General features: G+C 40.4%; 1 protein-coding gene across 2 annotated transcripts in view; it reads right to left on the bottom strand.

Moving 5' to 3' along the window:
* Positions 1 to 13,930: 13,930 nt before the first annotated feature.
* The window catches only part of TSPAN7 (tetraspanin 7), a 137,338-nt gene continuing 133,418 nt past the window's right edge, over positions 13,931 to 17,850 (bottom strand). For both annotated transcript variants that reach the window (XM_079910483.1, XM_079910484.1), the window contains 2 exons: positions 15,105 to 15,177; positions 13,931 to 14,842 (listed from right to left, as the gene is read on the bottom strand). In XM_079910483.1, the coding sequence (XP_079766609.1) occupies positions 15,109 to 15,177 (69 nt within the window). In that variant the 3' untranslated portion in view covers positions 13,931 to 14,842; positions 15,105 to 15,108. The remainder of the gene's footprint in view (positions 14,843 to 15,104; positions 15,178 to 17,850) is intronic.

Here is a 17,850-nt window from a genome sequence, read left to right as displayed (position 1 = left end):
TTTGTTTTTATTTCCATTTCTCTAGGAGGTGGGTCAAAAAGGATCTTGCTGTGATTTATGTCATAGAGTGTTCTGCCTATGTTTTCCTCTAAGGGTTTGATAGTTTCTGGCCTTACGTGTAGGTCTTTAATCCATTTTGAGCTTACTTTTGTGTATGGTGTTAAGGAGTGATCTAATCTCATACTTTTTCATGTACCTGTCCAGTTTTCCCAGCACCATTTATTGAAGACGCTGTCCTTTCTCCACTGTACATTCCTGCCTCCTTTATCAAAGATAAGGTGACCATATGTTTGTGGGTTTATCTCTGGGCTTTCTATCCTGTTGCATTGATCTATCTTTCTGTTTTTGTGCCAGTACCACCATACTGTCTTGATGACTGTAGCTTTGTAGTATAGTCTGAAGTCAGGGAGCCTGATTCCTCCAGCTCCGTTTTTCGTTCTCAAGATTGCTTTGGCTATTCGGGGTCTTTCGTGTTTCCATACAAATTGTGAAATTTTTTGTTCTAGTTCTGCGAAAAATGCGTGTGGTACTTTGATAGGGACTGCATTGAGTCTGTAGATTGCTTTGGGTAGTAGAGTCATTTTCACAATGTTGATTCTTCCAATCCAAGAACATGGTATATCTCATCTATTTGTATCATCTTTAATTTCTTTCATCAGTGTCTTATAATTTTCTCCATACAGGTCTTTTGTCTCCTTAGGTAGGTTTATTCCTAGATATTTTATTCTTTGTGTTGCAATGGTAAATGGGAGTGTTTTCTTGATTTCATTTTCAGATTTTTCATCATTAGTGTATAGGAATGTCAGAGATTTCTGTGCATCTATTTTGTATCCTGCAACTTTACCAAATTCATTGATTAGCTCTAGTAGTTTTCTGGTAGCATCTTTAGGATTCTCTATGTATAGTATCATGTCATCTGCAAACAGTGACAGCTTTACTTCTGCTTTTCCGATTTGTATTCCTTTTATTTCCTTTCCTTTTCTGATTGCTGTGGCTAAAACTTCCAAAACTATGTTGAATAAGAGTGGTGAGAGTGGGCAACCTTGTCTTGTTCCTCATCTTAGTGGAAATGCTTTCAGTTTTTCACCATTGAAGATGATGTTGGCTGTGGGTTTGTCATATATGGTTTTTATTATATTGAGGAATGTTCCCTCTGTGCCTACTTTCTGCAGGGTTTTTTTTTTTTTTTTTTTTTTTATCAAAAATGGGTGTTGAAGTTGGTCAAAAGCTTTCTCTGCATGTATTGAGATGATCATATTGTTTTTCTCCTTCAATTTGTTAATATGGTTTATCACATTGATTTGTGTATATTGAAGAATCCTTGCATTCCTGGAATAAACCCCACTTGGTCGTGGTGTATGATCCTTTCAATGTGCTGTTGGATTCTGTTTGATAGTATTTTGTTGAGGATTTTTGCATCTATGTTCATCAGCGATATTGGCCTGTAGTTTTCTTTCATTGTGACATCCTTGATTGGTTTTGGTATCAAGGTGATGGTAGCCTCGTAGAATGAATTTGGGAGTGTTCCTCCCTCTGCTATATTTTGGTAGAGTTTGAGAAGGATAGGTGTTAGGTCTTCTCTAAATGTTTGATAGAATTCGCCTGTGAAGACATCTGGTCCTGGTCTTTTGTTTGTTGGAAGATTTTGAATCACAGTTTCAATTTCAGTGCTTGTGATTGGTGTGTTCATGTTTTCTATTTCTTCCTGATTCAGTCTTGGCAGGTTGTGCATTTCTAAGAATTTGTCCATTTCTTCCAGGTTGTCCATTTTATTGACATAGAGTTGCTTATAGTAATCTCAAATGATCTTTTGTATTTCTGCAGTGTCAGTTGTTACTTCTCGTTTTTCATTTCTAATTCTATTCATTTGAGTATTCTCCGTTTTTTTCTTCATGAGTCTGGCTAATGGTTTATCTATTTTGTTTATCTTCTCAAAGAACCAGCTTTTGGTTTTATTGATCTTTGCTATCATTTCCTTCATTTCATTTTCATTTATTTCTGATCTGTTCTTTATGATTTCTTTCCTTTTGCTAACTTTGGGTTTTTTTGTTCTTTCTCTAATTGCTTTAAGTGCAAGATTAGGTTGTTTATTCGAGGTGTTTCCTCTTTCTTAAGGTGGGCTTGTATTGCTATAAACTTCCTTCTTAGAACTGCTTTTTCTGCATCCCATAGGTTTTGGGTCATCGTGTCTCCATTTTCATTTGTTTCTAGGTATTTGTTGATTTCCTCTTTGATTTCTTCAGTGCTCACTTCATTATTAAGTACTGTATTTTTTAGCCTCCATGTGTTTGTATTTCTTACAGATCTTTTCCTGTAATTGATACCTAGTCTCATAGTGTTGTGGTCGGAAGAGATACTTGATACAATTTCAATTTTCTTAAATTTACCGAGGCTTGATTTGTGACCCAAGATATGATATATCCTGGAGAATGTTCCATGAGCACTTGAGAAGAATGTCTATTCTTTTGTTTTTGGATGGAATGTCCTATAAATATCAGTTAAGTCCGTCTTGTTTAATGTATCATTTAAAGCTTGTGTTTCCTTATTTATTTTCATTTTGGATGCTCTGTCCATTGGTGACAGTGGGGTGTGAAAGTCCCCTACTATGATTGTGTTACTGTCGCTTTCCCCTTTTATGGCTGTTAGTATTTGCCTTATGTATTGAGGTGCTCCTATGTTGGATGCATAAATATTTACAATTGTTATATCTTTTTCTTGGATCGATCCCTTGATCATTATGTAGTGTCCTTCTTTGTCTCTTGTAATAGTCTTTATTTTAAAGTCTATTTTGTCTGATATGAGAATTGCTACTCCAGCTTTCTTTTGGTTTCCATTTGCATGGAATATCTTTTTCCATCCCCTTACTTTCAGTCTGTATGTGTCTCTAGGTCTGAAGTGGGTCTCTCGTAGACAGCATATATATGGGTCTTGTTTTTGTATCCATTCAGCCAATCTGTGTCTTTTGGTGGGAGCATTCAGTCCATTTACATTTAAGGTAATTATCCATATGTATGTTCCTATTCCCATTTTCTAAATTGTTTTGGGTTAGTTATTGTAGGTCTTTTCCTTCTCTTGTGTTTCTTGCCTAGAGAAGTTCCCTTAGCATTTGTTGTAAAGCTGGTTTGGTGGTGCTGAACTCTCTCAACTTTTGCTTGTCTGTAAAGGTTTTAATTTCTCCATCGACTCTGAATGAGATCCTTGCTGGGTAGAGTAATCTTGGTTGCAGGTTTTTCTCCTTCATCACTTTAAATATGTCCTGCCAGTCCCTTCTGGCTTGCAGAGTTTCTGCTGAAAGATCAGCTGTTAACCTTATGGGGATTCCCTTGTGTGTTATTTGTTGTTTTTCCCTTGATGCTTTTAATATGTTTTCTTTGTATTTAATTTTTCTCAGTTTGATTAACATGTGTCTTGGCATATTTCTCCTTGGATTTATCCTGTATGGGACTCTCTGTGCTTCCTGGACTTGATTAACTATTTCCTTTCCCATATTAGGGAAATTTTCAACTATAATCTCTTCAAATATTTTCTCAGTCCCTTTTTCTCTTCTTCTTCTGGAAGTCCTATAATTCAAATGTTGGTGCATTTAATGTTGTCCCAGAGGTCTCTGAGACTGTCCTCAGTTCTTTTCATTCTTTTTTCTTTATTCTGCTCTGAAGTAGTTATTTCCACTATTTTATCTTCCAGGTCACTTATCCTTTCTTCTGTCTCAGTTATTCTGCTATTGATCCCATCTGGAGTATTTTTCATTTCATTTATTGTGTTGTTCATCATTGTTTGTTTCATCTTTAGTTCTTCTAGGTCCTTGTTAAATGTTTCTTGCATTTTGTCTATTCTATTTCCAAGATTTTGGATCATCTTTACTATCATTATTCTGAATTCTTTTTCAGGTAGACTGCCTATTTCCTGTTCATTTGTTAGGTCTGGTGGGTTTTTATCTTGCTCCTTCATCTGCTCTGTGTTTCTCTGTCTTCTCATTTTGGTTATCTTACTGTGTTTGGGGTCTCGTTTTTGCAGGCTGCAGGTTCGTAGTTCCCGTTGTTTTTGGTGTCTGTCCCCAGTGGCTAAGGTTGGTTCAGTGGGCTGTGTAGGCTTCCTGGTGGAGGGGACTAGTGCCTGTGTTCTGGTGAATGAGGCTGGATCTTGTCTCTCTGGTGGGCAGGTCTACGTCTGGTGGTGTGTTTTGGGGTGTCTGTGGACTTATGATTTTAAACAGCCTCTCTGCTAATGGGTGGGGTTGTGTTCCTGTTTTGCTAGTTGTTTGGCATAGGGTGTCTAGTACTGTAGCTTGCTGGTCGTTGAGTGAAGTTGGGTGCTGATGTTGAGATGGAGATCTCTGGGAGATTTTAGCCTTTTGATATTATGTGGATCTGGGAGGTCTCTTGTCCACCAGTGTCCTGAAGTTGGCTCTCCCACCTCAGAGGCACAGCACTGACTCCTGGCTCTAGCACCAAGAGCCTTTCATCCACATGCCTCAGAATAAAAGGGAGAAAAAGTAGAGAGGAAGAATTAGTAGAAGTAGTAAGAAAGAAAGGAAGGAAGGAAGGAAGAAAGAAGAAAAGGAAATAAGGAAAGAAAGGAAGGAGGGAGGGACAGTGAGAGGAAGCAAAAAAGAAAGAAAGAAGATAAAGTAAAATAGAGTAAAATATAGTAAAGTTATTAAATTATAAAATAATTATTAAGAAAAACTGACGGATAGAACCCTAGGACAAATGGTGGAAGCAAAGCTTTACAGACAAAATCTCACACAGGAGCATACACATACACACTCAAAAAAAGAGGAAAAGGGGAAAAAATAATAAATCTTGCTCTCAAAGTCCACCTCTTTAATTTGGGATGATTGGTTGTCTATTCAGGTATTCCACAGATGCAGGGTACATCAAGTTGATTGTGGAGCTTTAATCCGCTGCTTCTGAGGTTGCTGGGAGAGATTTCCTTTTCTCTTCTTTGTTCTCACAGCTCCCAGGGGCTCAGCTTTGGATTTGGCCCCGCCTGTGTTTAGGTCACCGGAGGGTGTCTGTTCTTCGCTCAGACAGGACGGGGTTAAAGGAGCGGCTGATTCGGGGACTCTGGCTCACTGAGGCCGGGGTGGGGGCAGGGGGGGCACGGAGTGCGGGGCGAGCCTCTGGCGGCAGAGGCCAGCATAATGTTGCACCAGCCTGAGGTGCGCCGTGCGTTCTCCCGGGGAAGTTGTCCCTGGATCCCGGGAACCCGGCAGTGACGGGCTGCACAGGCTCCCCAGAAAGCAAGTGTGGATAGTGAGCTGTGCTGGCACACAGGCTTCTTTGCGGTGGCAGCAACAGCCTTGGCGTCTCATGCCCGTCTCTGGGGTCTGTGCTTTTAGCCGCGGCTCGCGCCCGTCTCTGGAGCTCCTTTAAGCAGCGCTCTTAATCCCCTCTCCTCGCGCACCAGATAGGAAAGACGGAAGAAAAAGTCTCTTGCCTCTTTGGCAGGTCCACACTTTTCCCCGGACTCCGTCCCGGCTAGCCATGGCGCACTAACCCCCTGCAGGCTGTGTTCACGCCGCCAACCCGAGACCTCTCCCTGCGCTCCGACCGAAGCCCGAGCCTCAGCTCCCAGCCCCGCCCGCCCTGGCGGGTGAGCAGACAAGCCTCTCGGGCTGGTGAGTGCCGGTCGGCACCCATCCTCTGTGCGGGAATCTCCCCACTTTGCCCTCCGCACCCCTGTGGCTGCGCTCTCCTCCGCGGCCCCGAAGCTCCCCCACTCCGCCACCCGCAGTCTCCCCCCGCGAAGGGGCTTCCTAGTGTGTGGAAACCTTTCCTCCTTCACAGCTCCCTCCCACTGGTGCAGGTCCCGTCCCTATCCTTTTGTCTCTGTTTATTCTTTTTTCTTTTGCCGTACCCAGGTACGTGGTGGGGGTTTCTTGCCTTTTGGGAGGTCTGAGGTCGTCTGCCAGCGTTCGGTAGGTGTTCTGTAGTATTTGTTCCACGTGTAGATGTATTTCTGGTGTATCTGTGGGGAGGAAGGTGATCTCCGCATCTTACCTTCCACCGTCTTCCTCTCGTCTCTAAATTGAATACTTTTAAAATCCTATTTTATCCCACCTAATGACTTACTAATTATAACCTTTAAAATTTTATTGGTTGCTTTTGGAGTTACAATATATATCTTTAATTAATCCCAGTCTAACCTACAAGTGATATTGTGCCACTTCACATATATTGAAGGAGCCTTACTATAGTGTTCTTCCATATTTCCTCTCCTAATCTTTTTGCTATTGTTATATGTTTTGTTTTACATATATTATACAACCTATGCTACATTGCTATTATTTTTGTTTAGTCAATTATCTTTTAAATTTATTAAATAACAAAGTCTTTTTTTACATTTAATGATATTTATTTTTTTATTGAAGTATAGTTGATTTACAACGTTTTGTAATGATATTAATTTTTATTTGACTACAACTGGGTCATATCATATAAGTTTTGATATCTAGCATTCTCTCTATTGTTTATATTTAAATAGTCTCTATTCAGTTTGGATTTTTGTTTGTTTGGTTCTTTTTGGCCACACCACACAGCATGTGGAACTTCCCCCACCAGGGATCGAACCCGTGCCCCGTGAAGTGGAAGTGTGGAGTCTTAACCACTGGACCATCGATGAAGTCCCAGAAAAAGTCTTATATTTACCCAGGTAGTTATCACTTCTGGTGCTCTTTATTATTTTGAATAGATACATATTTCCATCTAGTATCATTTTTCTTTTGCCTAAAGGACCTCCCTTAACATTTCTTACAGTGTGGGTCTACTGGTGGTGAATTCTTTCAGATTTTTTTATATCTGAAAATGTCTTTATTTCCCTGTGCCTTGAAAGATATTTTTGCTGAGTAAAGATTTCTGGGTTATTTGTTTGTTTTTTTCCTTTCAGTACTTTAAAGCTACTGTTCCATTGTTGGCTTAGTCTGCTCCAGCTGCTATAACAAAAATACCATACACTGTGTGGCTTAAATACAGACACTTATTTCTCACAGTTCTGGAGGCTGGGATGTCCAAGATAAAGGTACCAGCTGATTCATTGTCTGGTGAGTATCTGGCCCACTTTCTGCTTCATGGACAGCCATGTTTTCACTGCAACCTCACATGGTTGAAAGGGCTAGGGAGCTCTCTGAGGCTTCTTTTCTAAGGGCACAGTCCCATTCATGAGGGCTTCACCCTTATGACCTAATCACCTCCTAATACCATCACCTTGGGGGTAGGATTTCAACATAAGAATTTTGGAGGGACATAAACATTTGGTCACTTGCAGCTGTCTTCTTACTTTACGTTTTTCTTTCCAAACAGAAGTCATCCTTATCTTTGTTTTCTGTGCATCACCTCTTTTTCCTCTGGTGAATTAAAAATTTTTCTTTTTATCACTGATTTTATACAATTTGCTTATGATATGTTCCTTAACGTAGTTTTCTTCATGTTTTTTGTACTTGGGGTTTGTTAAGCTTCTTGGATCTGTCAGTTTATAGTTTTCAACAAACTTGGGCAATTGTGTACTTACAGGAATACAAAAATATCCAGTACTTGCCTCAGTAGTGGGGAATAATTAGCCTTAGGATAAACAAGGCTCTGATCCCCCTGACAAATCTTAAATAAAAGACTTAAGGTTATTAAATGGTTTTGAAGTAACTGAACTATGTCTCAGACCCTTTTGAGTACTCTGCCCAATGCCCTGTGAAATTGTGAGTTTTTCTAGACTTGCTGATGTGTATAGGCACTATCCCTGTACCTATGTGAGCCCCAAGTACTGTTTCGCTGTAACATTTAGGGTGTCTCTTCCACCAGTCTCTGGTAGCTTTCCCACATACATGCACCAATCCCTATTCTACTGAATATTTAAGGGAGTTCCTCTGTGATCTCTGGAGTTCTCTGTGCAGCTCTCCTCTCCAGTACTCTGTCCTGTAAACTCTAGCTGCTTTGGTCTCCCTGGACACTGAGGTTTGTCTCCTCAACTCAGGGATTCTACCTCAGGATGTTTCCTCTCCCTATATCACAACCTGGAAATGCTCTCAAGTCGGTAAGCTGAGGGAACCACAGTGCTCACCTTCTTTGTTTCCTGTCTCTCAGGGATTACTATTCTTCTGTGTCTGATTTCAGTGTCTTCAAAACTTGTTTCATATATTTTGCCTGGTGTTTGGTTATTTTAGGCAGGAGGGTAAATCTGGCCCATTGTACTCCAATTTTGCTAAAATTGATAGTTCATTTTCTGTACCTGTTAAATAATTTCTTCCCTGTTAATCCTTCCCTGGTAGAGGACATGTTTCAATATTACTTTGTTGTATTTTATTTATCGTTTCCGTTATTCCTAATTCTACAAATTTATAATTCGTGTAGTCTGCATTTTGGTTCATGCTTTCAAAATTGTATGAATTTCTTCCTCAGGCAGTAACTCATGTAAAAAGGTAAAAATACTTAAATCTAAGAGATGACGTTCACTTAGAAATGTGATCTTCCATAAATTTTGCCGACAATGGTGTGTATGTGTGGCATCCCATAGATGCTGTGTGGATGTTGGTGGGATCGCCCTCTGCTTGGTGAGGTCTGACTTGACTCCGAACCGTCTTAGTTCCAACGAAACCTCAAAGTACTAGGGTGGTCATTGGACTGACCAATCATTGAGCTATAAGATAGCCAAGTAATTTTGAGAGTCTTTAGAAATATCTAGCCATCCTTATCATTTTGTAGATGAGGAAAAAGAATTGTTAAGCATTTAAGAGGCTTACACAAGTCTCCTAGGAAATTCTGAGGTCTAAGCTGAGACTTAGTCTCTGGACTCCCATCCTGGCAGTGCTTCCACATGGCTCTTCTCACTAAATGTGTCCATGTTAGTGCAGTGGTAATATTAGCATTTATCAGGCCTTTTCTGAGACACCGTTATTGTTGACTGGCACTTAATTTACCCTTTTTCTAAATTAATTTTTATTGGACTACAGTTGATTTACAATGTTGTTAGTTTCTGCTGTACAGCAAAGTGAATCAGTTGTACATACACATATATCCACTGTAATTGTTTAATTCCATGCACCTGCTAGGGTTGACAGTGGAGAACTTCATTAATTTGGGCAAGTGTTTTTGTTTGTTTTTAAACATCTTTATTGGAGTATAATTGCTTTACAATGATGTGTTAGTTTCTGCTTTATAACAAAGTGAATCAGTTATACATATGTTCCCATATCTCTTCCCTCTTGCGTCCCCCTCCCTCCCACCCTCCCTATCCCACCCCTCCAGGCGGTCACAAAGCACTGAGCGGATATCCCTGTGCTATGTGGCTGCTTCCCACCAGCTATCTACCTTATGTTTGGTAGTGTATATATGTCCATGCCTCTCTCTCGCTTTGTCACATCTCACCCTTCCCCCTCCCCATATCCTCAAGTCCATTCTCTAGTAGGTCTGTGTGTTTATTCCCATCTTACCCCTAGGTTCCTCATGACAGTTTTTTTTTCTTTTAGATTCTTTTCCCATATAGGTCATCACAGAGTATTGAGAAGAGTTCCCTGTGCTATACAGTAGGTCCTTATTAGTTATCTATTTTATACATTGTAGTGTGTATATGTCAATCCCAATCTCCCAATTTATCCCTCCTCCCCCCTTCCCCTTTGGTAACCATAAGTTTGTTTTCTACATCTCTATTTTGTAAATAAGTTCATTTGTACCATTTTTTTTAGATTCCACATATAAGCGATATCATATATTTGTCTGATTTACTTCACTCAGTATGACAATCTCTAGGTCATCCATGTTGTTGCAAATGGCATTATTTCGTTCTTTTTTATGGCTGAGTAATATTCCATTGTATGTATGTACCACATCTTCTTTATCCATTCATCCATTGAAGGACATTTAGGTTGCTTCCATGTCTTAGCTATTGTAAGTACTGCTGCAATGAACGCTGGGGTGCATGTATCTTTTTGAAGTATGGTTTTCTCCGGATATATGCCCAGGAGTAGGATTGCTGGGTCATATGGTAGTTCTATTTTTAGTATAAGGAACCTCCATACTGTTCTCCAGAGTGGCTGTACCAATTTACATTCCCACCAACAGTGTAGGAGGGTTTCCTTTTCTCTACACACTCTCTAGCATTTATTGTTTGTAGATATTTTGATGATGGCCATTCTGACTGGTGTGAGGTGATACCTCATTGTAGTTTTGATTTGCATTTCTCTCATTTACCCTACTTCTTAATGCCACTCTACTTCTTGCTTATTAGCAATTTAAACTTCAGGGACTGGGATGGGTATGTTCAGTCTGAAAGTAGAAGAATGAGGCACTTCCTGATACCAAGGTAGAGTAGTCTAGAAAACTACTTTCACCAAGTAGTAACTGGTGAAAAGTGAGTTTGGAATATTTCACAGGAATTTAATTTGGGAACTAGAAGTTCTCATGATACATTTTCTTTTCACCTTTTATTTCATAAGTTCTATTGAGATTTAAAATACATACAGTAAAGTGTAAAAAAAAATTTAAGGCAGCTTGAAATTTTACTATTTATATAATCTTTTGAAATGAAATGCTATGATGTTAAAGGAAGTGGGTAGTTATAGAATCCCTTGTAATTATCTCCAAGTGGATTGGCTACTCTACGTTTACCCGTTGATCACGTGTGCACTGGTAGACAAGCAATGGGTATTTCCATGATTAATTTGTGTGAAATGGTACTCATATATGGAGTAGAAATTCTAGCTTTGCAATGTAAGCACATTCTGGTATTTCAGCTGTCGTGGACACTGGGTTTGGAAGATCACGACTCTTAGAAGTCTTAGTACCTTCACCTCTTAAGTGAAAACAATCCCTACCCTCTCAAGGTACTGCCTTAGATTTCTTGCTCGTTATTATGAGCAGGCATGCTTGTCCTGTAACCAAAAGCTCAGTTGTAGCCTACTTCTTGAGCAAGGAAGTAGAACTTCACACACACCTTCAGCTAACTCAGCTCCACTTGTTCTGTTAAAGCAACTTGGGAACCATGGAGAATGTAACATATGGGAATTTAAAAAATAGAGTCCAGAAAAAACATAAAAAGATCCTTTACATTGGTCTTAGCAACGAATGTTTGGATATGAAACCAAAAGCACACAAAAAAGCAAAAATAAACAAGTGGGACTACACATTAAGATAAAAAGCTACTGCACGGCAACAGATACAGTCACCAAAATGAGAAGGCAACCTACAGAGTGGGAAAAAATATTTGCAAACTACATATAAGGCATTACTGTCCAAAATATTGATATATAAGGAACTGCTACAACTCTATAGCAAATAAAATCCAATTAAAAAATGGGCAGAGGATCTGAATAGGCATTTTTCCAAAGACGTACAAATGGCCAACAGGTACTTGAGAGAGTGCCCACCATCACTAGTTATCAGGGAAATGCATATCACCTCACACCTGTTAGAACAGCTATTATCAAAGAAACGAGAGAACACACACAAGGATGTGGAGAAGAGGGAACCCTTGTGCACTGTTGGTGGGAATGTAAATTGGTGCAGCCAGTATGGAAAACAGTATGAAGGTTCCTCAAAAAACTAAAAATAGAGTTACCATATGATCCAGCAATCCCACTCCTCGGTATATATCTGAAGGAAACATAAACACTAATTCAAAAAGATACATGCACCCCAATGTTCATAGCAGCGTTACTTAATTGCTAAGGTATGGAAGCAACCTAAGTGTCCATCAACAGATGAATGATTAAAGAAGATGTGATCCATATATACAATGGAATATTATTCACCCATGAGAAAAAAGAAATCCTGCCATTTGTAACAACATGGATAGACCTGAGTGCACTATGCTATGTAAAATAAGTCAGAGAAAGATATACTGTATGATCCCACATATATGTAGAATATAAAAAAAAACAAACTCAGAGAAACAGAGTAGAATGGTGGTTACCAGTGGCCGGGAGGTGGGTGAGATGGGGAGATATCAAAGGGTTACCAACATCCAGTTATGAGATGCACAAGTTCTGGGGATCAGAACTATAGTTCAGCATGATGACTATAGTTAACAATACTGTATTATATACTTGAAAGTTGCTAAGAGAGTAGATCTTAAATGTTCTTGCCACAAAAAAGAAATGGTAATTGAGTGAGGTGATGGAGGTGTTAACTAATCCTACTATGGTAATCATTTTGCAGTGGATCAAGTCATCACCTTGTACACCTCAAGCCTACACAATATTATATCAAATACATCTTGGTAAAGCTGGAAAAAAAAGAATTGACTGTATGTGAAAAGTCAAATGACAGGCTGAGAGAAAATATTTGTAATAAATACATCCAAGTAAGGATTTGCATCACAAATACATAAAGAATTCTTACAAATCAATTAAGATAACTGAATTTTTAAAAACACACAAGACTTGAACACCTCATAAAAGAGGCTATTGGGACTTCCCTGGCAGTCCAATAGTTAAGACTCCATGCTTCCATTGCAGGGGGCACAGGTTTGATCCAGCGGGTCGGGGAACTAAGATCCCCCATTCCTCGTGGTGCAGCCAAAACAAAAGAATGGAGGAGGACATCAAGGTGGTCAACGACAGACTGAGTGTTCGGTATCACTAATCGTAATGTGAAGGCAAACTGAGATACCACCATGCACACCAAATGGCTAAAACGTAAGTCTGAGAATAACAAGTGTTGGTGAGGATGTGGAACAACTAGAACTTCTCTACACTGTGGTGGGAGTATGAATTAGTATACGACTTTGGAATAATGTTCAGCAGTACCATCTAAAGCTAAATATACCTTATTTCTGAGCAAGGTCAGAGATATCAATATTTTATAGTTTTAAAGTCAAATCAACCTTAGTCAAAATGTTTCACATTGAAATTATATAATGGTGAGATCTGAATTCAATTTAGAAAGTGTATAGATTTCTTGTTTACCAAAGTATAACAATATTTGTATCAGTATACTACTGCAAACTACTACAATATTTGTACAATATTTGTATCAGTATACTACTGCAAACTACTACAAACTACTACATAGTTTGCAAAAAGGTGAACCCTGGGTGGGACTCTATGTAGGATATTACAGAAAAGCCTCATTTTATTATAGAATAGAAATTTAAATGAAACTTTGAAAAGTTTTGGGCTACATATGTTTCCATAGAAGAGATCTACTTAACTCTCTAAAAATGCTGACCTTTTGACGAGGCAGTATCTGAAGGTGTGGGTCAGTAGCCTTCATAAGCCTTTTAGGGTTTACCTCAGGCAGAGTTCAGGCTAATAAATGCATATAGTTAAAACACCATCTCCATCCTAATTACAGAGAAGAGGGAGCTTTTTAATCCACTTATTTGGGGACAGATCAATAAATGCTTTTACTAGTTTTTAAGGATGGTTCATTAAGAAGGAAAAAATAGATTGCAGATAATATATACTGCACCTATTGCTAAAATGCTCTTTAAATCAAGCGTAAGGATTTCATACTTTAGTACAAGCCAGGGCATTGGGACAACTGAATGGTATGATGTCATCTCTTCTCTAGACAGTTTATTCAATCCAGAGAAGAAGGAAGAAAGGGTAGAATACATGCTTGTTAGGAACAATAAAAGGAAGAATACATGCTCATTTCCTTTTTTTAAAATGACATCCAGACTTAAAAAAAAAAACCTCTGAAATCTTCCTCTAGCCTGAAATATGAAGGGTCTATGTTTGAATCCAACAGTACATCCTGTTTATGATAAGTGATTCAAGTTCCTGGAATGTCCATTAAAAAAAATCTAACCCTTCAATTTTTACACTGCCCCATGCTATTTCAGTGGAGTGGGAGCTTGTATGGGGGGATGTGTCATTGTGTAAGGCGGTCCACCTCCAATCCCCTGTGGAACAAGATGGAATATAGAAATGTGTTTAAAAACTTAACCAAAGAACAAAACCAGAGCACAGCAATCTGTAATGACTATTTATTAACACATGTATCACAAATGTTCACAATATCAATGCATTCTTGTTGGCATGCGAGACAGAGGAATTGTTTTTTAGGATCTTTTAAAAATATTTTGACTATTGTTCCCCCTTCACACTCATTTTTAAATTCATTTGATGAGGTCCTCAATGTCTGTAATGTCAATGCAAAGAAAAAATATAGAAAGAAGTAAAGTAACAATAGCAGTTAATTGGGGAAAAACAGAAGTAATATTATTTCCTTCACAGGAAGCAACAATACAGCTTTGTAAAAGGATTATACAGGTGCACTAAACTGTCTATAAGTTCCCAGGCATGTAACAGTAAGGAGCAAGGATGCCACCCAAAGCTCGACAATTTCCTTCGTGCATGACACGTGCCTTTTTCTCCTCATGGACAATTACCAATGCATCTCTTTACATGTCCTAGGCAGCCTGAAGAAGGCAGGCAAGAGCCTTAGTAAAAGGGAAAACCCAACCAAAGGAGATTAAGCCAAAAGAACAGGTAGCTATCTGCTTATCTACATCTAGGGGGGTGCGGCATTTATCAATCATGATCAAGGGCTAACAGGAGCCTCCCACACTACATGCAGGGCCCTGCAGGGCCAGTCACCTACAATGAGCTGCAGCTGGACCAAGTACAGATGGAGGAGGTGGCACACACAGAGCCTTGGGTGGGGTCCCCTAGGACTAGATGCAGGGAACCTGGCTACACTCCGGCACAACAGGGCTTCACAAGATGGGATGCTACGCATGATGCAGGCTCAAAGGTGGAGCAGAGACTGTGTGGGAGTGTCAGTTGCACGGGGTGAGGGTGTTAGGACAGGTGTATTATGTACTGTGCTCTAACGTTCTTTGGAAGTCTTTCAAAGATTGCTGCAGTTCCTTTCGAAAACGGGTCTCTTCTTCCATCATTCTTGAAAGACTAAGAGAAATTAAAACATGTGAGTGACTCACCATTAATAAGGCCTTAAAATAAGGTAGCAAGGTGAAGAGAGCATTTCGACGTTTTCCAGAGCAGTGCTCACATCTCCTCCCCAGCACCACAGAAATGAGGCTTCGGCATGTGGCCAAGTGCCACCGAGATCAAAGAGTGAAGTGGCCAGGCAGCACTCTTGTCCCTTTGAAGGGGAGTATGTGCCCCAAAGGGAGAATCCTAGATGTAACCTCCCCCCACCATCACTCACCTTCTTACACCATCTCATACTGGTTGGCCGTGATGAACCGAGACAGACAGCAGGCCAGCAGCATGCCAATCAGCTGTTGGCAGAAGGAAAGAGAGAACGAGGCTGTGAAGTCACTGAGCTAACACATTTCTAACACACCCCCCTCCGAGGTAATGTTTCACAACTGAGGGCTTTTGTACATGAATGGGGCAAGGGCACTAGGGAAAACGATCAAACCCGATTTCAGTAGTGGAATCTAACTAAGACTTAAGGAGTCTCAGTGCTAGTGGAGGTCAGCTGGAGGTTCTCCAACTGAACATAAGCTTCCAAGTCTAGCTCGCTCTGGCCGTTAAAAACAACTTTTGACACGTAAGTAGTAGTAAAATGTGTTCTGAGAGTAATGAAAAAAATTAAGTACCGCAGAATGCCAGAATTCAAAACCATAAGCGCATGCGTTGGGAAGCTATCTCATAGGATGACACCCCAGCCATACCCGGCTGACAGGATAATAGTTCTTTTCCTTGAGACAATGGGACGCTAATCCTTGACTGGGTGAGTTTGCCAGTGAAGTCAGTCATGGCTTGTGAGAAGTGGGGCGGAGTGGGGGCTTTAATTTCTCTTTGTCTCTAAACCATGTAGATATTTTAGGCCCAAATGGGCCCATCTACACCCAAGGTCTACCTCTTGGTTTTTCAGGGGCCCCGGCACAACCAATATCTGGGTACCTCCACCTCCTCAGAAGACCTCAGTCTTCTGCCCACTTTGTGCCTTGACTTAACCTGTAACACAGGTGGATCTGCTAAAAAGCTGTTGTAACACTAGCAAGACATCCTTAAGTGCAGATGCTTAAGGATCTGCTCATAGGAAATGAAAATTCCCATTCCTGCTGGAGGATCACTCTTTGGACAGGACCCTGATTGTGCACTGGAGTGTAGAGGGCTGCAGCTTCTCTTGGCCATGTGGGGTCCCTTCTCCTTAAGCAATTGGCCATGCTCAATTGGTTCAGAGGTGGCAATGACCTTTAGAGATAATCTAGTACAGTGTCAAAGGTGGCCCCGGGACCAGCAGAATCGGCATCATCTGGGACCTTGTTAGAAACATTCTCAGGCCCCACCCCAAACCTGCTGAATCAGACTCTCTTGGGGATGGGGTCCAGCAATTGGAGTTTTAACAAGCCTTCCAGGTGAGAGAACCACTCATCCAGTCCATCCGCTCACCCTTATCTTACAGGTGACACGCTGGGTCCCACCGTTGGTCAAGGCAACACCTCAACTCTGTCCTAGCTCTCCGCTCAATCCTGCAGGTTCCAACCGGCCTCCCTTTCTTGGTGAAATACCAGAGTCTTATCTTCCTCTTTCAAATGGAAATCGTGCTGTGAAATCTGCAAACTATAACTTCTATCAGGTAAGGAAAATCACCCGACTGGACTTACCCTGTCTCCTACCAAGGCTCTGGCCACCATCATTTTGTGCCACAAAATACGTAGTATCGTGCACGTACCACCAAGTGGCCAGAGGAACCATGGCTGTCACCTCCAGAATACTGTGCCAAATGAGAAACTAGAATCCCCTCCGTGAGTGCAAGGACTTTGAACCTTACAGCTTGTCTCTCTTCATTAGAACTACCATTTTTTAGGACCAACATACACCAGATCACACGTGATACGCTCAAAATTCAGATGCCAGCCAACACCCGCGTATTAGACGCACATAGCACAATCAGGAATATCGAGTTATTTAATCCTTACTACATGCCTGGACAGTATCACCATCCCAACTGTCCACAGAAGAAAATGGGTTCAGGAGAGGTTAAAGAATCTCCCTCAAACCACACAGGTAACCCACACAGAGTTGAAGGCTCCAGCCTCCTCTAGCCAAGGATAGCCCCTTTTCCCACCCTGGGGCCTAGACCCCTTTCCTCTCCAGAATAACTCCTCTGCCTCACGCCACCAAGGGTTCCTTCCTGCCTTACACTGCAGACTTCAGGGAGAGGACTGTCGGTGGGCATCTCTTTATTTGATCTCAAGTTCCTAGACCCTCCTTTCTTTGTAAAGCTTAGCGCTTTAGGTTTTTCTCCTTGACCTCGTGTATTTTAGCACTTAACAGTAGCCAGCATTCCGTTGCACAGTTTGCAATGCTCCTGGCCCCCATGGCAATTCACGAGCCACACAGCCAGAAAATTCTGCAGTACACTTCAACATTTCTTGCATCTGAGATGTCTGCTTTCAAGGAAATATAGCATGTCCCTCCATCTTTTTTTTCCTCAAACAGAAACAGCATCATCCTTAAGGGCACCAGACAAACTTTCTCACAGAAATAATAACTTTTAAAAATAGAAGTAAAAATAAAAGCTATTTGCTTTCAAACTAACTACATTTTGTATTTCTAGGGCAACAATATACCTTCTGTTTGCCCATGGGAGAAGACTTTTTTTAAATTATTTTTTAACATCACTGTGTGAAGTTGTTAGAGCTTAAAATCGATCAAGCGTTCATTATACAACTTATGATTGTCGTTATCACTCACATTTTGATCCGTTAGGTTTTTGTTCCAACCTTATGTGTGCTATGAACACAATTTATTACCGTAAAATTTTAAAAAATGACACATCATGAAAGTTTGAAGAAGAATTTTTCGGTGAATTTTAGGCAGATACTTTCTCTGATTGTCCAAGCGATATATATATACACACTAGCGTCTCAGAAGATGACAGTTCTTCAGAATATAGTTCTGATTCAGACGATGTGAATATTAGACCAACAGAAAGA

The sequence above is a fragment of the Stenella coeruleoalba genome, assembly GCF_951394435.1.
Source record: "Stenella coeruleoalba genome assembly, chromosome: X".
In the NCBI taxonomy this organism is placed as follows: Eukaryota; Metazoa; Chordata; class Mammalia; order Artiodactyla; family Delphinidae; genus Stenella; species Stenella coeruleoalba.
Note: the sequence above shows the minus strand (reverse complement) of the source record. Positions and strands in the feature narration are given on the sequence as shown.